This window comes from Megalops cyprinoides, chromosome 6, assembly GCF_013368585.1.
Source record: "Megalops cyprinoides isolate fMegCyp1 chromosome 6, fMegCyp1.pri, whole genome shotgun sequence".
NCBI classification, from domain to species: domain Eukaryota; kingdom Metazoa; phylum Chordata; class Actinopteri; order Elopiformes; family Megalopidae; genus Megalops; species Megalops cyprinoides.
The window spans coordinates 11676595-11697087 of NC_050588.1; the positions used below are offsets into that span (position 1 = coordinate 11676595).

The 20493-nt window shown below is 46.8% G+C and overlaps 1 protein-coding gene across 11 annotated transcripts in view; it reads right to left on the reverse strand.

The window, feature by feature from the left end:
- LOC118779983 (calmodulin-binding transcription activator 1-like) overlaps positions 1–20493 on the reverse strand; it is a 317969-nt gene that overhangs the window by 20071 nt on the left and 277405 nt on the right. For 8 of the 11 annotated variants that reach the window (XM_036532364.1, XM_036532360.1, XM_036532357.1 and 5 more), the window contains 3 exons: positions 17550–19885; positions 15286–15412; positions 14438–14572 (listed from right to left, as the gene is read on the reverse strand). In XM_036532364.1, coding sequence (XP_036388257.1) covers positions 14438–14572; positions 15286–15412; positions 17550–19885 — 2598 coding nt within the window. Of the gene's footprint in view, positions 1–2510; positions 2730–14437; positions 14573–15285; positions 15413–17549; positions 19886–20493 lie in introns of those variants that run through there. The other 3 variants (XM_036532362.1, XM_036532361.1, XM_036532363.1) reach the window with 2 other exon arrangements.

The following is a 20493-nucleotide window of genomic DNA, read 5'->3' on the forward strand; positions in this document are numbered from 1 at the left end:
GTGTGTGTGGCTGTCACTTTCACACATAGGGATATGTGGACACTTTACATATGGGTAATCCAGTAAAAATGTTGACATCTTTGCACGTTCAAAGCTAACATCACATCTACCTCTTTATAATACAACATTCATTTTTTCCCTCATAGCTCTACATAACCTGCCTTCAGAATCAGAAAGTAAACATACAGGTAAAAGCCAAATGAGCAATTTTCTCTGAGGCACTATTTCCTTTCACCCCCATGGGTTTTCATTTTGGAGACTCTGACCTCAAGGTGCCTCACTCATAAATAAGCATTTCCTCTTCACTGAATTTTACCTTCATTTGCTTCAATCTATCTTGACAGACAAAAATAAAATGCAAAGCTTTATATTACATTACCCCTGAAACCTTGCATACCTGATGAATCACTTTAAGTCCAGCTCTTGGACAATCTGCAGCATGCAGATTGGCAATCAGTTGCCATTAGTGCAACAGAACCGCCTCGCTCTGTCAATCTTCACTCACACATCTGACCCGCAACTTTGTTTTTAGTAGTTACTACATAACACTTACTGCCCGTCTGTTGCATAAATGGGCACAAAACCAATTCCAGTTTCATTGAATGATTGACAGGTAAGACCAACTAAAGAAAATATAGTCAAATTCCACATCATCTCTTTCCATGACTGTGTATGAAACTGGAACACTTCTGACCAATAATCACAATGCCTTACTGCTGCATTGTGGGATACCAGTGAGTGGGCAGAGTAAACCTAGTTTCACACAAGAGTGGGGCTTCATCCGGATATCCAAGAGAATATGTGATAGGGTGTTTAATGTGCTGGGAAATCAGTAGCTCACAGTAAGCAGATAATCAACAAGTTTGTGTGAAACATCTGATTTGGACAGCTCCCACATTTCGTATTGCATAACTCAGTATGTTCACAGCCTTTCAGACTAAACAAGTATACTGTATGTTGACTGGAACGCAAAAGGAGTTAAAACAGCAGCACTTCTGCGACTTGCCACATTTTTGGCATCTGTCATTCTGTGACACTTTAGACCCATTCTGTGGATCTCTATCTCTCTGGGACCTAAGGCCTCACCAGGTCGCTGTTCATGACCTATGGTTCTGAAACCAAATCTGATCTGAATTACTGTTAGCGGCTATTGTTGAAATATAACACCTGCAGAAACACCTATATTTGACTTCTGCCACAAAAGATCCGTTATCCAAATCATTTCACCTGTGCACCATTTAAAGAAATATTTTTTATACATAGGAGAAGTATTACTAAGGCATTGGAGACGTTTCCACGTTCTACTGTAACAGCTGCAAAGCACTGTCCACAGTGAAAAGACAGAAAACTTCAGGTGTCGACAACGTGCGCTAGAATTAGCTGAGCCAATCTACGAAGTGCAATGAGAAAGACGGTCAAGTCAGTGCAGAAAATACTTGTCTGTGATTTATGAAATCCTGCTCCACAGCATTTCCAAGCTAATGACCTGGGGCAATACCGCAGCAGGAAGTTAAAACTAAACATTTATGTAGGTCACGAGAATATATTTTATGCAAAACAGCAGGTCCCCAACTACCATCCCATCAAAAAGCTATTCCCTTGCAAGCGAGGTACTCCTTAGAGCTACAACTTAACATACAGAGAAATGCATCTAAGGCTACTGGTACAATCCACGCATGTTACGAGCATGACATTAGCAACAGTGGGGTTGCCTTTGCCTACGTTTCCTTGTGTAAAACCATGTGAAAATTCTAACAGTCTTGGATTAACGGGTTGCACGTGACGTTTTACACTGTATCTTCAAGTAGAACTACAAAATTGATTCCAATACATTAGCCCATGCCGAGAATGAAACAAATCACTCCTCGCTAGTCACTGTAACATTCTGATTTATATGTCAGAAAAGAGTAAAGCCTTTCGGTGAACTTGAGCTTCGACCGAAAGGCAAGCGTGTCTCTTGGCTCTAAACTACAGCCAAGTATCTGCATGCATCACTTTATTCCGCGCCGCAGAACGGAGTTGAGTTTTAAACCGGCGTGGAAAAGTACACCTTATTTCATTCAAGGCAGAAAATGCAGACCCAATGTGCAACACTCGACGCGTTACCTAGATGACACGTAGTATGACACTTCATTCTAATAAAATGTACAGCAATGACACTTGTCATCGTAAATCGCAGACCCTTAACAGTGAGAAACTATTAAAGAACAATAAAACATTTGGCGGTAGACTGGAAGTATGGATACCGGCATCACTACAACCTAGACGGCAGTCATACTGTCAAGAGCATAGACATAATAACAATAAAACATGTACACCCAAAGTGTACCTGAAAGTACAGCAATGAGCAAAACCACTTAGCTGCTCAAAAAAATAACGCTTGCACTTGACGTATCAACCGTAACAGAGGAAAGCTGAGGTAGTGCTGTTTTAACTTTACTTTCATTCCCATCACCACAGTAAACTTACACAAGACCACCACCAGACAACAAGCTGAACACAAATCTAACCTTCTATTTCATTATCCATTGACAGAGTCCCAGACTTCGCAAACTGTCTCCCTTGTCTTTAGGTAAAACAGACGTCATTCCTCGGCATACTGACCGAAACCCCGACGGCCGCCTCTGTCACTCATGCACGCGCTCTTTCCCGCTTTTTGTGTTCGACACAAAATAAATCTTCCTTTTTGTGTGAAGAAGCGGCTTACGAACGTACTCAACAACAATAGAACAAAGTGGAAGAGCGAGAAGGAAGAGAGGGAGGGAGAGACATAACCCCCCCCCCCCCCCCCCCCACTACTCTCGCTCCCTTTCGCCCCCTCTTTCCCATCCCTCTCTCCTCCCCCTTCCGCGCCACCACTCTGCCCCCTTCGAAGCCTGCAGTTTAAAAAAAAAGCCCGAGTAGACGTTGGTGTGCACGTGCCGCAGGTAAACAGACGCCCTAGTTTTCTACAGCAGCCGTTACGCTCTTTGTGGCGCGAGGGCGCCTGGCAGACGCGTTTTTATAGCCACCCATTCAAATGACCACCGAACAGTGGCGCCGAAAACGGCGCCTTGCTAAGATATTCGTGACAAACTAGCTAAATGTTCCTTTTCTTTTTTTTTAAGGGAAGCCACTCAATGCCTGATGGATCACCTGAAAAGGGATTTAGAGACGTTTTTCGCTGAAGTAAGTACAGACGAAACCTATTCTCTATCGCCTAGCGAGCTAGCTCCAGCTATGCCACTCTTACGGGGAAAGAAAGCGACTTTTTTCTGTCCGTAGACAAATTCCTGCCTTGTCCATCCTCATTTAATTTTATAAGTCTAGGTTCACTAAACACGCCCACTGCTCTGGTGAATCGGTATCCCTGTTTTGTCTTTCCTAGCGCCGCTCAAAGCCTGCCTCCGTCTCGTTTATTCAGTATGATGACTGGGGTACCGCCGAAATCTTGGGAGTGGCTTCTCGTACACACACCACCCCCGTCTCCTCCTGGTCTATTTATCCGATTAATACAGAAGCCTGTTCTATGGGTCTGTCCGACTGCCACTGTGGATTCCACTAACGTAGGCTGTTGGGCTGGGCTGCAACTCTATTACCCCTGCCTCCTTTTGTCCTGCTCGTGGCTCCGTACCTGCAATGCTGCAGAGAAACAGTCTCTCCCCCCGCGCTCTCTCTCTCTCTGCATTATGACAAATCAAGGCAGGCAGCTGTGCCATTTAGCACATCACAGCACACTCTTCGGGCTGGCTGAAGTGAGAGAGGAACACAGACGAAAATAGAGCTCGATAATCGAACTGCGGACATGTCAGAATAAAAGACCCATTTTGTAAAAATAGGACTTCGTGCAACACTGCGGCGGTATCTTGTCGAAACAAAGACGTCGTCGTCTATTTCTGGTCGTCCGTTCGAACAAAGAACAATTGACGTTTACAATTTTAGCAATTATCTACGGCTTTTACGTTTTTATGCTGTATGTGTCATTGTCATATTGTTTCCCTGTTTTCTCGCATGATCTTGCGACACAAAATATTAACCTTTGCTATTACGTTAACCATATTAACGTTAGCTATTACGCAAGTTTCACAAAATTCACCGGTTCTTGAGGTGATTTTAAGTGGTGTGCTTGGAGTGTATTTCAGTTGCTCTTTGTTAATGGGTATTCGAGGGGATTTTATTTTGGTAAGGAACCATATCCAACTCCATTCATAACTCTGCATGCTCAGTCACGATTTTACACTGCAAACTCCACTTCTAGGAATAGTGTGTGTGTTTTTTAAATAAACTATTTACTCAGTTATTACGTTTAATGTACATGAGTCAGTCGACAACTTAACCATGAGAGAGAGGTCTGTCTCACAGCCTCCAGACTTCCCAGGGAAAATGCAGCAGGGGATGGTGGATCCCATAAAATAAAACTGATGGTGGGTCCCAAGAAATGCAAGTCATTTGTTTTTAAAACATTTTTTTCTGCTTTAAGCTGTAACCTTGCAAAGGTCAATCAACCATAAAAAACCTTGGCTGAACAATGTAATCATCTATAGCTATCCATATATACATACACATGCTGTTGGAAGAAACTAATATATTGTTGTAAACATCACTCACAGAAACAGCACCATCAGGTACTATCTACCTGAACAACAACCTGAGCAATAATTGAGTAAAGCAAGTCGGCATCCTTATAGATGGACACAAATACATGTCGACAGAACTCAAATGGTGAAATGTGGCAGTGTCCTTCACTTCTTGCACGACAGCGCATGAATCCACCGCTTCACCCGAGGGGGTCCACACGACTAAGGATACATGAAAAGCGATGCTACGTTTCTCTCCCAAGTGCAATCTGGCCTCAGAGCTAAGCAGGGCATTTTGATAAATGTCACTGGGGAGGTGGAAAGGAGGCAGAGGGGTCTGGTCAGTCTATCGCAATGCATCAGGGTCAAAGTCCCGCCACATAAAAACAAGCAACAGCAAGGGCTCCATGTCTCTGCACATCCCTCCAGCCCCAACCTTCTTCCTTGACAAGACAATCGCTGTAAAGTTGGTACAACACAGATTTCCTAATTTCTTTTTTTCCCTTTCCTTTCCTTTCCTTTCCTTTCCTTTCCTTTCCTTTACTTTTCTTTATTCCCAGCTTTTACCCAGAATGACTATCTGGGGATCCAGTGCCTGGAATATGTTGGCTCATATCTTGGCTTAACATGAATCACTCGACCCTGGCAGCCAAGCAGGGCCTGACAAGAATCATGTCTCCATTTGTTTTTATTTCTGTTGTCTTTGACAAAACTTAAAGACCTTGAAGGCCTGAGAAAGATTTGACAGCATTCCACAATACAGTGCGCCTTGAAAGATCTGACCCGCAGCCGATCGAGGGCCTCTGCTGCTGAGTTTATAAATCCAAGATTACACAGCATTGTCCATTTTATTTTACAATGCTGCCTCCAAACTGGCTCAGTGAGTCAACATCCTCCTGGGGTCTGTGGCCCTGAAATGTCAGAACACACTGTGTCAAAACATTCAGCAAACTGTTTTTCATGGAGTGCCTCTTTGTGGCAAATTACACAGGACAGATGAAAGATCCCAAGACCATCCCGAAGTACAAAGCTTTCACTCCTTTAACATTAAAAGACACAGGGGCACAGTACACTGGCCAGTGCTAGACAATGACAGCCAAAATGTGTTTCCAACAGTTCAAGAAGTTTGAGGAAAAAAGCGCAAAGGCAACCCTGAGGATGAGCTCAAAATGAATTCAAGTTATCCTAAATCATGATCATAACTGCCTATGAATGAATGTGACATTTCCCAACAGAATCATTTCAGAGAATTGTTATGTCAGGCAATTAATGGCAGAGTCCAGCTGTGTGATTTTAACCATCCTCAAGTTATTTTAAATCATGATAATGATAACTGTTTATGAATAACTGTAGCATTTCCCAGGAGAATGATTTTGGAGAACTGCAATTTCAGGCTATTAATGGCATTACTCATGGCTGTATGGTTTTAATTCCTTCTGTAGATATTTCGGGTCAACTTCTGTCCACAAAGCTCCTCCTCTTCTGCTCTGCTCCTCCTATTATTTTGTAGATGTGGAAGTTTTGGAGTTTCCACTGGGAATTGACCCCACGACCCCGTAGTTTGAAAAATGAAAACCACGAGGCCATATGCAGATTGCCAAGTAAGTCATGACAATCACTGGAAGGCATAAGAGACAGCAAAAAGCTGTCTCCACTGACTCCCGCTATAGCCCCTTTCTATCCTGGCTCTCTCTTAGTGCAGGTTCCAGTTGGATTTCCATTACCTTTTTGTTCTGCTGAATGAGCTCTCAAAGCCTAAGCTCAACTTGCTGTCTCTAATGACGCTGGCCTACTTACAAGGGAGCTCGGGGCGGAGACAGCAGGCTGTGTAGCTGTGTTGCCTCTGTCTGTGCTAAAAACTGAAGAGATAAACAAAGGAGTGTGTCACCAGTGCTGATCATTGTGTTTTGGTTGCTTTCGCTAGCCCCCTCCTGCCAAGAGTAAAAAGAATTCATTCTCCCTCTTCATTACCCTGTAGCATGATTTCCTTTCTCTTCTGTTTCTTAGGAATTGGCAGGTCCATAGTTCTGCCCGTCACAAAGCACATCCCAAAACACACATGAAGTGTGCAACTGCTCTGTTAGCAGGTAATGCTATTGCATTCATTTTCACCTCAGCATGGCTGGGATTTTGGTACATTATGCCATCAGCAGGCATACCTCAGCCTGGGCCATAAATGGTGACTCTCAGCACACTTTCAGATATTATACTCCACTAACACAAAAACACTCCAAGCTGAAGTGGTTCTGTTGAGATTCCTTTAGATGACTAGATTTAAAGACATTTCAAGTAAACATGTTGTTGCCCAATTACACAGTAATTATGTGTCATTTCACCACTATCTAATGATGGCAGCAGAAGTCAATACGGAAGCAAAACACCTGTGAGATAGACAAGCAGTAGGATGATCATTTTCCGTCCTTAATTTTCCATATCACGTTAGCTGTCAAGCTAATGTTTTAACGCCCTCACTAACAATGGTCTGGGGGCTGTGCACACCTGTGTCCCACCTGCATAAACAGCGGTCATTTAATGGTAAAGTGAGGAGCAGCCTGCTGGAATACCTTCCATGTCAAGCATACCTATGGCAATTCAAGAAAAATGAAGCCCACTACTTCAAAAATGCAGTCCACCACTTCAAATGCCACCGAGAAACAAGACCATACCATAAGTGCCTTGTTTACTCAACTTATGCCGTACAGAGAACAGTCAAACCTTGACCGCCCCCCCCCCCCCCCGCCCCAGGTTGTTCCAAGGTCTCACCAGAATGCTCTGAGAATGGATTTGGTATCTGTTTACATTGCGCTTCCCCTCCAGCCCACTGCAGGGGCTGTCCTCACCCATACTGCAGGTGCAGGGCAGAATTAGTTGCCCACACAGCTCATTTCCCCTCAGCTGAACGCACCAGGTGCTGCATTCTGCAGGATCCATTGAAAGGCATTGAGGGGACAGTGGGGGTTGGTGGACATGGCCCTAAACGCGAGGACTGGCCAGCCACCCTACATCCCAAAAAATTCTCCCATACCTGGGGAAGGATGAAGAAACTCCCAAAACCTGATATATTTACATGAAGTTCTCCACTTCAGCAAAACTTATAGGACAGTCCTCTGCAGGACTGACCATCAGAATGATGAGTGAGCCATTGAAAAAGATATGTCTCTTTTAGACATCTATCTTTAACCTACCACGAGTAATGCAGAAATGGTGTTGTGCCTCAATGGATGATGTAAGCCTTCCTGTCTAAGGAACATACAGTATATGAGTAGCTCTGGCAGTGCCATTAAAACCCATTCTGGCACGCTGAAGCGTTACATTATTGACAGTGAAATAGACCTCGGCTATATGTGGAACGGCATGATGGTGCAGAATGCTTAGCTTTTACAGGATGTCTGACTGGAGCTTGACATGAGCTTGAAGTTTGCAGGAAAAAAGTATTTGAAAATGAACCACAGGGAAAGTGTTTTTAATTGCACTTAGCACAGATGAAATCGGATATAACAGGAAATTCACCATTTAGTACTGCAACAGCAGTACCATAGGGCAATAACGTATGTAGGAAATGTTATTAATAGGTTATGATAGTGTAAAACCCATGTATAGGCCTGATAAAATACTCTTCTTTTTTCCAATATTTCCTTTACGTAATATTGTTACCCCTTTATAATCACACTCCACTTAATATAACCAATCTTAATGAGACAATATTAAGATGGCTACCCTGTATGTGGTGCATCAAACCAAAAATGCATTTCATGTTCTGGGCTATCTGAGGGTCCTTTCAAAGTCTGCCTCAGATATATTCTAGACAGACAAAGATCAGATACAAGGCATCGTACACATCTAACACAGCATGTCCTACTTCACTGGAGGAGTCGAAGCTGACAAAACATCACTGCCTCGCGATTCATGTCCAACATCGCACCGTGCAGAGACATGGAAAGGGGGTACCAGGATAGGAAGGGTTAATCTGTGAAGCTAATGATCAGGGAGTGGCTCCACAGAGGCGAATGGCAGATGAGAGAGGGTGCAGTGGCCCCTCCCACGTTCAGTCTGTGAATGGGCTGGCGAGGCAGCGCAGTGAATGGGGCCGGCCCCCGCGCTGCTCTGCTTTGAGCCGCCCCGCCGACAATTACTCACGCCTTTTCCCTCAAGGGCCCTCTGCAATGCAGCTGTCCCTTTCCCGCGCTCCTAGCGGTGCCCTAGTTTATCCTGTCAACGTGCACTGCAGCAGCAGACCCAACCCCCGCTCTCCACGTACACACGCGGCATCAAACGCACACACACTCTCACACACACAGGCGTGTGTGTGTGTCTGCACATACAGACACGCATGTACCCGCAGGCACACATGGTTCCCCTGCTGCCACAGTCACCAACAAACACCTGAACACCAGCTGGTCTGCCTCTCCTCTGGGCTGCTCTTAATACTTGCACTATTTACATATTTATTTCCCATGTATAGGTTACTGCTGCAATGTTCAGTGGCTGTCATATTTGTGTTGTTTGATGAACCCCTTCATTCTGAAAGTCTTGTTCATTCCAAACAGATCGATCTTTGTCTGATTATTCCTGCATTTTTGGGGTCTGTTATTTCTCTGTCTACTTATATGCAACACTAAATAATAAAACATTAAAAAACAGACATCTGAAATGTGAAAAAAATTTAAATTAAAAACCCTTATATATAGGGATCCTCATATCCCCAGATCTCTCTCATTCTCCTCATTCTCATTGAGGGGGTGGTAAACAGGCCTGCAGTCAGTGATTTACACCCCTGTCCTTGTTCTGGGCAGGGACTGCTTGTCTTTGTTTAACCCAGGTCAGCTGACTAGCGCAGGAAGAACGGCCACTGTCGACCTACACGTATGGTCAGGTCAGCACACACATACAGCATCACACTGCCCCTAGACTTAGTTTCATACTTTATATGAGCATTGTTTCAATACTGTAGATGCCATTCGGTGTTGTGTAAAATAGGTTCTATGGATTTTGTAATTTTGCTCCTGAAGATTCTGGTCTAAGCTCACTGCCTAAGTAATGGAAACACAGACTGACTTGTCAGAATAGTCAACAAGATGGAGTCTTTTGCTACACTATGCAGTAAACTCTGAATGTCTTTTAACAGTCTGGCATCAGAAAAAAAAGGCCTGGCCCAAGCACTGAATCTGACACTGTCATGGCTGTTCATATTAAAAAGCAACGCTGTTATCCCGCTGTATACACTTTGTTCCATACTCACTGAAACTCTAAGGAGACCCCCTCGAATCCAGTCCCAAAAAGGCAAGTGCAATGCAAGGCCATATATCCTAAAGACAATCTACATCGATTCAGAATTCATAACAATTCAGTAAATAAACACAATTCAGAAAACCACAACAACTGAAGACATTCTTACCCTGTCGAGAAAGAGAGTGCCAGGAGCAAGTGATTCCCAAAATAAACTGCAAAAGCACCTGCCTGCCTCGACACCCTGAGCAAAATGACCTATAAAACTGGCCAACTGGTACCCACCAGCCGGACTTGTCACACTTGAGGAGCACGACTTGGGAAGTGTAATGCCGACACAAAACCAGATGCAACTGGCGGGAGCAGCATGGGCTACAGAGAGCAGGGATTTGCCAGTCCCCATCGGTCCTCCACATCAGATATGTAATCCTGTCAACTCCGAACATATAAAACCACACTGGCCTTTATCCCCTCTGATGAACCAGCATAAACATCTACATACACTGTTTATATAAACTAGATCATAACTTGCCTTAAAATAGCGCAGATCAGATCTGGAGATTAAAAGGCATTTTCCATCTTTCATGTTGTACAAGTAAGCCCTGCTGCCAAAATGTCCATGATTTAAAATGCCCCAGTATTTCTCCCAGGTAATCTAGTAGTCTGCATTGTACAATGTCCCCTGACAGTGTCTAGAAATGTTGCCTGCTCTACACAGGAAGGATGACTTAATTTATTCACATAGAATTAGACACACAATGACTAGTTTGGTCAAAAACAACCAAGTCCAAAATGGTGTCTGCAGGGCAGAAGTTTATTGTGGGTGTCAAGGAAATGGATCAGTTACTAGATGGTCCTATGTTCAAATTTAGGGTTGGGCACTGCCACTGTGCCTGTGTGCAAGGCACTGTGTGCAAAGCCCAGATTGCTGTAGTAAGGCAATCAATATGTAAAATCAAATTTGTGACTTGCCTTGTATAAGGGTTGCTATTATCCAAATAAATACTGATAATGACATGGAATGTACTTAAGGGAAATATCCACCTGATATATCTTACAAAACAGATAAAGAACTAATACATTTGAGCAAAGTTTTTGTCCTATATAACCTGCTTATTACACAAGCTTCCATACATTCTAATACTGCTCTTAATTAGTTTAATCCTTTTTGGACATTCTATTTCTGTGGCTGCAGCCATCTTTCTGGGTGTAAAAACTCGAACCCTCAGCTCTAAACTGAGTCCTCTGTTTAAGGGACTGTGGGCTGTATAAAGAACAGATTGACTTGACTTTCTTAATGGATACCATAAAAAACTCAAGAGGCAAACAAACTCTGCATCGGAAGCCACTGACTGAACAATTCACGACTAGATTCCGGCATATTCTAAATCCTTCCTATAACAGCCTCTTGGATCAATGACACTAAACCTTCCCACCACCAGTCATCTTAATGTCCCTATGGGGAACTCCTTCCAGGTTAAACAAAATGGGAATAAAGGCTTTTAAAGGCAACCTGAAGCGTATGCTAAGACCATACCATTAGCGTACGCTAATGCTCTACTAGAATTCAGCTTAACAAGCCTTCCTCCCGCAGAGTGAGCAGCCTCCAGTTCATTTCCAGCAGCTGTCAAGAGCTCCCCCTGTCTTTTCTGGCAAGTACTGTCTTAAACAGCCACCACTCCCCCACCCCACTGTCACAATGACAAAGATCTCCTCAGTCAGAGATGGTTATGTTCAGGGAAGGGTAAAAAAATGGCAGTTTCTCACAGTACAGTCATACTTCAATCCACATATAAACCCACATAAACCCATACTTAAATCCACATATAAACCCAGTATCACAAAAACACTGAATCATGTTACTGTCCGACACCCTGGCTATGGTGACTGATGAGAAACAGGCTCAAAGTTAAGTTAATGAGAATACATGAGTGAGTCTTGCATAGATAGTGTTGTGCAGCTGGTTTATTGTGGCACTACACACATAATATCACTTATGCACACATAAGTTCTTCCATGCATATTGCACAGCTGGTCTGACTCTTACACTTTTGTGTCATTAAGTGCCAGAGGTCCAGTTTGTACACACCACATGTGTATTTTTCCCCTGGCATCATTTACAACACTAGGAGGTGGAGCTTCTTCCTTTACATTATTAATTTGCTTAGCCGACGCCCTTACACAGCTGCAAGCTTTATTTAATGAGATCATTCAGACCGAGCATATTCGCCAACGGTACACCAGCAGCGCCCCGCCCTGAATTTGGGGGTTCAAAATGACAAATTCTGGATGCAGGTCCAACGTTCTAAGCCCTACTTCACTGTACACCCCAGTCTACCTGTGTCCCTGCTGTCTACAACACTGTCTAACCGAGTGCTTAAACAGTATGGGAAAGTGCCTGGGGCTCATATGCTGTACCTGTAGTAATAGGGTTTTGGCGTCATGCGCTGTGTGTGCTTTCAGCATATGCGAATCCCCCAGGGCGCTGTGAATTGTTTGATCAGGGCTAAACACACAGCCTGCCTGGGGAGGTCTAGCGAGCCACACGCTAAACACCAGTGCAGTAAATGTTACATAGAGTCCAACAGTCAGCCTTTGGCATCACTTTAAAGAGCATTGCAAGCAAAAATAGGAGAACAATGGGGTGTTAGTAAAAGATGTCGTGTGGTCTGAAACCTGCTCTCTAAAACTTTTGGGCACACATTTTAAATTATGAACTGATAAAGACTGCAGCCTCCCTGGCATCATTTACAGCGTATAACAACTCAACGCAGCAATGTTAATAAAATAAATGATCATGTAGTTGTATGATTATCATTTACTGGTTGGTTAATAATAGTCTTTCTATATCTATTACACTACTGTAAGTAAAGAGTTTACTGCAATTGCACACAAGTAAAGGGATAGTATCTGGTTCATTGAACACAATGAGATGCATGCCAGCTCCTAGTAATGAAGGAAAATAACACTTCACAACTTTCATGCAACTGGGGCATCATGACATATATATGTTGTACAATGATAATACCATTGGTTTGCCAGGAGCAACCTGTGCTATTTATCTCGCTTGTGGATATAGCAGTAGTGCCACTCCTGCAGTCTGAACCCCCTCCAACTCGACCACCATCCCACCCTGAACTCTCTGTTCAAAGTCAAGTTCTCGTAACTCCACACTACCACCCGTGGTAGATATTTCATACAGATTGGCCACTGTTCGCAAAGGCGAACATGTCACCTGGAGACAGTTGACCTTGTAATGGGAACCACTTTTTGCTCTGTGCTTGCCTGGCCACTCTTGCTGCAGAAGGATCTTTATGTTTCCATACTGTGGCTTTCAACCCAGTGGCTGAGACAATAATGGAGATTGTACTTAGAGCGGATCTTTACTAATTGAATTGGGGGCCTTGCCACAGGCCACATGGTCAGTGTCAATGCCTATCTCATGCTGAGGTTGGCCTTTGGGCTTTTAATGACTGGCCAGGAAATTCAGCATCCGTAACATCTTTGAACTGTTATCTTATTGCATTTACCAAATAAGGTTTTCGTGTATGTGCAATGAATATATATGTGGGCCTCTGCGGTATATATGCTTCAAGCAACAGATATATCATATTTTTGTTCTTAGGGTACTGATTTTTTTCTGAATTGTATAGCACTTAGGCATCTTTAGTATGCCACTACTATGATCTATATATGATCACTGCTGTGCACTGTCATTTTTACTCTAATGTGCTACTGCTGCTTTCTGGATTTGCACCACTGCTTGCATGGCCTTTTCATGTTCACTAATGTACTTTACATTGCAAGTCGCTCTGGATTACAGAGTAAATGTAAATGTAGACTATTGATCTAACCTCTAATACTGTGTGTGTGAAGTCTGTGTTCAGTCGATCTTTTCCCACCTCACTAAAGATCATCAAATGGATCTTTGAGCAAACAAAGCCTTGAATGATGCGGGGGCAACGTTTACACACTTGACACAAAATAAATGCACACCTCTGGCAACTGCTGTGGCAAAATTTCATTTCTCAAACTAATGAGTCACATGCAGTCACTCGCACTCTACAGCATAACCGTATCAAATTGCCTTGCTGAAGCAGAGTCATTTTCCAGCCAGCGATGCACCGGGCGCTTGGTTGCACTGCCGAAATCGGTCAATAACAATTGAATGCAGCCCTTTCCCTGGTGTGGGGAGTGACCTGGCTCTGACTTCTCTCTGGAGCGGACAGCTCCAACGAGCTTTGGACTCGGACCAGCAGGTGACAAAAGAGCGCCTCTCGGGCCAGCATCCAATTCCAGCGTGGCAATGAGCATCCTGTCACACTCGGGGGAGGATGAGCGCATGGAGCGCGCGGTAGATGGGTCTGACGTATTGCCTGAGTGGGCTGTAGGCACCCTTTGGAGAAGCACTGGCCATGATCAGCAACCTGATACTGGCCTGGCCCCCTGCCACAGCCCCTTACCCATTCAGACTCAGCCAGAAGATCCCAGAGATCCTACAACCTGTTCTGAAGCTGATAAAAGCCACACGTGTCAAAACCGCCCCTATAGGTACCTCAGTTCCCATAGTGCACGGAATACACAACAACACTGCAAGTGATGGTAATGGAAGAGCACTTAAGACCAGCAGTACAGGGAGCCAGGGAGGGACCTACCGTCCAGGGAGAGCCAGTCGTGCTGGGAGGAAGGAAGGGCGGGCAGGGCGCGGGCCTTGTACTCAAACACCACTGAGTTGGAGATGATTTGATTGCTGACGGCAACCTGTAGGGTCACCAGTCCTGTGTCATGGGCTGCAGAGACAGGAGAGATAGAGCAAGGAAGAGAGGAAAGAGAAAGAGAGCGAGGAAACAAAGAGAGAGAGAGGGAAAGAGAGAGAGACAGAGAGAGAGAAAAACCAGAGAATTAGATTTCCGAATAGAAACCAACACTTCCCATATCACCATTATTCAAAAGCAGAAATGCTGTGACAGGCTGGTGACCTTTTCAGGGAGCTGAGCCTTGTGTTCCATGCATGCTGGGACAGGCTCCATTGCAGCCTTGACCGAGTCTGGAGGCTGTGTCTCCTTCTAGCCACTCTCCCCTACCTCCTGCACCAGAAGCCTCCCCAGTGTAAACATTTTCTGATATCACGGAGTGGGTCACTTGAGTCGGCAAAAAGTACAGAGAAGTGGGAAGGTGGGAGGTTCAAAATGTTCGCTATGGGACACCCTCTAGCCTAACTCAGCATATAGCAATATTTGTTTGCTATAACAGAATTGTTAGAGAGGAAAACTGCAGTTCGGTCCTTTACATGTTTGGTTGCTTGTCTCTGCAATCACTTTAAGAAAGAATATTCATCTAAGAGAGAGAGATAACTGGCAATCGTGAGAGCATGCTGGAGACCGACTAGAAGTTAAGCCGAGCAGGATAATGGTTAGAAGGGTAAAATCTCTGATGGAGAGGGGAACAGAGTAAAGGAGGGGGAGAGAATGCAGGGTGCTGGGTGCAGGGGCGCGGGGCTTACCCGGGCAGTAGCAGCGCAGCACCCCGGGCTGGATGAGGGAGGCCGGCACGGTGATCTGGTCAAACAGGCAGCTGTAATTGCTGCTGGCCTCCTGCCACGGGCCCGTAATGAGCACCTTCACTCCACCCTGAAACACAGCGCATTATCCAGGCGGTGTCAGAAACGTGTAATAATGCATCATCATCAATACAATGACAGTAACATATAATACAGTGCAGCATCCGTGCAAAGTCAGACACCTCAAATACTTCATATTCTGTATATTCTCAGGTCGTCACTGTAAATGAGCACTTGTCCTCACCTGACCCTCCTGGTCATATAAAGGCCCATCTGTACACTATCAATAATGCATAAAACTATTTTTTCCATATCTACTCAGTAATATATAATAGTGAATGTTGTCATTACAGACTCAATAATATATATACATAGTACAGTAGAGTCTATCATCTATGCTGTACATCTTACATATAATACTGTGCATGATCTATAAATCCTCAGAAAGATAATCACCAGCTCGACCTGCGGCTGGACAGTGTCAGATTTAAATCACACAGGGGACACTGCTCTTCCCCCTGAAGCATACTACTTAACCATTTTCCCCGTGTAAGGACGCTCGCTAAGCAAATAAATGTTAGAATAATGTAAGGCTGTAATACATCATCCATACTCCACCATTAATTGCTCCAATACCAGCCTGCGGAAGTGTTGAATACTGCGTGGAATAATGATGGTAGCTCAGCTGGGGAATGGCTGGCCAGTTACAGCTCAGCCACAGAGTGAATGAGGCCTTTTCAGGCCTCCTGGCTGTGTGCAAGCTGAAGGTTGCTGCCCTGTTCCACAGCTAAATGTACGCTGCATCTCCTCTCAATGACTCTGCCTGAACTGTACAAGTATGGCGCAGGTGATGTGGAGTGGTGATTAAAGCGACCTGGGACTTTATGAAGCCTGAGATGGGAGACAGCTGAGGTAGTTAATCTGCATTGCTTCAGCTAAAACGGCTTGAATTTGCTAAAATGCAGAACTAAATGCCACCTTTGCTACCTGTAGCTGTTTTGCACACTGAGAGGAAAACATATCAAAGCTGGCTCTGGAAGCTCCATTTTTGAGTTCCTGCTGCCATCTTGTGGTGGTTTAGTCAAACAACACAGGAATTCTTGAGGCAGTCGATTCCTGGATGGCTAGTGTGGTTACATGTTTTTACTGTGAGTTCCGCTCTTAAATTTTTAACTAGACCAATTAAGTGTTATTTGTTATTATTTGTTCTATTTGTGTTTAATATTTGTGATTCCTCATTAAAGTGCTATAAAACAAAGAATGCAAATGTACCCTGTACTAAAATATTACAGAGCTTTTGAGAAATCGGTCACAACAGATGTATACCGCTGCCTAATTGGACAAATTAAGCCAAGCCAAATTGATCGAAGAAACAGCATTCACACCAGCTTCTCTGGAGTCCAATGCCCCTGTTTTTACATTTTCATTTTGGTAAAATGCTGACATCGTGTGGCTAGAAGAAGAACTGCAAAAAAGCTGAGGCACAACTGTGCAGAATCATTTTCTTTTCATCCCGTTTATTTACTTAAACAATGTCCATATAACGTTGCAACCCAGCATGCAACAAAATTCTGTGAAACTTCTTTTCAGTCAATACTGAGAGCAAAAAACAAACATCACTCACGCTAAAACAAAAAAGAAATGCGTGTCATGATATATGCATTTTTGCAATTATGCCTCCAAACTATGCATTTAGGTCCCGGACCTATTTTTCATGATTATTAAGCTTGGCCATTTAATAACAGTTAACTGTCAGCAAACTCCCTGTTTATCAATTATATGTAATGTTGAGGCACAACCTGCACTTCACATTAAATCATTTAAAATGCATAGGAAATTTCATCAAAACAAAGAGATGCAATCGTTGAAAACTTCATTATTACGAAAATGACTTAATGTGAAGCTTACTTATGCGAAACAATTCACTATGCAGCACAAAGGCAGAGCTGGCACATTAGATGCAACATCAAAAAGAAATCATTCACTGAGCAATGATTGTTAATTAAACTGCCATACTTGCTAATCTTGGAAAACAGTCAAAAACATGGATCATTACCAAATAAAGGTAAGTTATCTGGCTCTCTTGTTTTCAGCTCACCGATTGCCACTGAGGTGCAGTGCACAGCCTAGCGCAGCTGCCTGGGTGAAGCCAGTGCTGACTGGCAGTATGCCACCGTGGGCTGTGTGGTGCCGTGGGGGAGTCTCACCTCGGGGTAGGACCACTCAGGCGAGTAGTCTGTGACCATGAAGAGCCTCCCGGTGGCCTGCAGCATTCCCAGGGTCCCATGGGCCACGGCCGCTGACACCACCTCCGCCACGTGCATGTAGGCCAGCGAGCCCGCCTCCCCGCCGGCGCCCCCCGCCGCGGCCCCGCTACCCAGAGACTGAGGGCTGCAGCAGGGCTGCAGACAGAGCTCCGCCGGGCTGTATCCTGCCGCTCGAGTCCCTGCGTCCTCGGTGCTCTGCTGGGGGGCCCCCGCTGCTGCCGCCGCTGCCGCTGCCGCCACCGCCGCCGCCTGCCCCTCTGACCCGTGCTGGGCCATGAGCTGGTGGGCGTAGAGGGCCCCGCCCGGCCCCACCGCGGCCCCAGTCCCGTCCACCGAGATGAAGTCGTTGATGAGGTCGGAGAACTGGTTCCCGAAGGAGATGTCGAAGTGGTCCAGGCTGATCTCCATGCCGGCCCCGCCGGTCCCGGCCGCTCCCAGGGCCTGGTGGGCGCCCACCGCGTTGTAGAGCCCCTGGACAAGCCCGCCCTGCAGGAGGGGCTGTAGCTGCTGGTGGGGGCTGCCTCCCGCGCCATTGCTGGAGCTACCGTTGCGCAGCACCACAGTTGCGTTTGCCCCTCCTCCTCCGCCCGCCGTCCCTCCTCCTCCTCCCCCTCCATCATCAGTGGTCTGCTGGAGGTAGTGCTCGGTGGCCCCTCCCTCTGCGCTGCCCCCACAGGCCTGCAGGTGATCCCCGGTCTTGAGTATCCCGTCCGCCCTGGTCTCTGAGCCTGCTGCCTGGCCAGCCCCGGCGCTGCCCGTCTGCTCGATGCTCACCACCTCCTCATGCTCAGCACCCAGGCCTGGGAAGCCGCCCTGGTACTGCAGCAGCTGCAGAGATCCTGGCTGGCCGGGCCTCTCCGTAGGGGACCCTCCGTTGCAGTTGGGGGTGCCCTGGTGGGTGTGGTGGTGGTGGAGGTGGAGGTGCCCGTTGCTGTCAGGGGAGTCTGTCTTGACCACCTGCAGGCCCAGATAGGCCCCTGAGTCATGGGAGTTTTGCTCCAGCAGGTGGCTCTTCTGTCCTGAGCCTTGGCCGCTCTGAGTGGGCTGCGGCGCCTCCTGGAGGAAGAAGCTGGGAGAGCGGCTGGGGTGAACTAGGTGGGGGCTGGCCAAGGCCTGGGCGTAGCCTGCTGACACGGCGCCAGACGAGTAGTCCTGCTTGGCGTTGATGGCGCTGAAGTCCATTTGCTCCAGCGTGGTGCTGGGACTCAGCCCGCCACCGGAGGGCAGCAGAGAGCCCGTGGGTGTCAGGGTGAGGGCGCCCTGGGCCACCCCTCCGGAGCCCGACATGCCGCCCCCGGCGCTCACCACCTCGCCCACCTGGTAGCCGCTTTCCTTGGCGAGCTGCTGCTCGAAGGAGGTGTCCTCCGTCTTGATGTTCTTGACCAGGGAGGCGTTGAAGCCGTAGCTGCTGTCGGTGACGGGGGGCGAGCGGCTCAGGCCGTTGCTGCAGCTGCCGCCCGTCCCCACGGAGGACGAGGCGCCGGGGGACCCACTGTCCGCCTTCAGCCCGCTGCCCCCGTACGTCTGGCCCTGCTTGGGGTTGTTGAGGAAGCAGTCGGGGTCGAAGTTCATGGTGGTCTCAGGCAGCTTGATGGCGCTGGAGTCCAGGCTGCTGGAGAGGACCAGCTCCTCGGACACGCCTGACGCGGACAGCATGGCCAGCCCCTCGGCGGGGCCTGCCCCTCCCGCGGCCCCGCCCCCTGCCCCAGGGAAGGCGAACTTGTGGCCGTCGGAGGCCACGGCCAGGACCAGGCCCTGGGAGGCGGCGTCGGCACCCATGAGGTGGGCGTTGGGCCCGCCCGTGGGGGACATGCTGTAGACGGGGTCACCGGTGACCTCCGACATGAAGACGGCGGCGCCCTGGGGCAGGCCGCCCATGACTGAGGCCACGTGTCCCATGCCCGTGACGGCGGGGCTATCGGCCATATCCGGGTCGCTGTTCAGGCCGCTGCTGATGGAGACGGGCGAGTTCTGGGTGGTGTCGGGCACCTCCACCTGGTTGGTGGATGACACCTCCGTGCTGCTCTGGTGCAGGAGCGCCGGCTTGTGCACCTTGCCGTTGCGCTTCTCCCGGGCGCCCCCGCCGCCGCCACCCTCTGCCCCACCCCGGGCGCTCTTGCCCCCGCCGTGGCTGTGCTCGGTCTTGCCCTCGGAGACGTCGTTGTTCTGCACCTCGGAGTGGGCGCCGCCGTACCCTCCGGAGCGGGGCTCCAGCTTGGGAGAGATGATGCGGTGCTTGGCGCTGTTGCACTTATGATGGAGGCTGCTCCCTGCACCTGTGCAGAGAGAGAGGGGGGGAGCTGTAGACCTCACCTCAACCACTTATCACTCCTTCATTTCCTTCCCTCCTCCCCTTGTGTCCCGCTGTGGTAAAGTGTAGAAAGTGTAGTCACTGGTGTGGTCAGTGGCTGTTAAGAAGACCAGCAACTACATAAAATCCATTTTTCTTCTGACTGACTGCTCTCTCTGAAGAACCTGCAATGCAACCTACATTACCTCTATCATTTAAATTGGACTGGGCAGTTTCTCTAAATAATGCACTAAAGGGTAAATAAATATATCAAAATCATATCAAGAAGATATAGTGGACAAAGAAGTCCAGCATTAAATGAATATACCCCGATATGTTTAAAAATTCACAATGTGAGACATTTTCATTTATAGAGGAAATAGTAGTGCATATTAATTACCAGTAAAAACTAAGCTCCCAAACCGTGGAAGCACAGAATTGTATGTTATTTTTGCTCTTTTGACAATCTGCCACCCTGTGGTCAAAGCTTATACTGCGGTCAGGCAAAGAATTTTGATCAGCATTCTGAGAACCAGCCACATTCTGATGAAACATATAGAGCCAGGCAAACGTAATACCTATCCGGAGCTGACC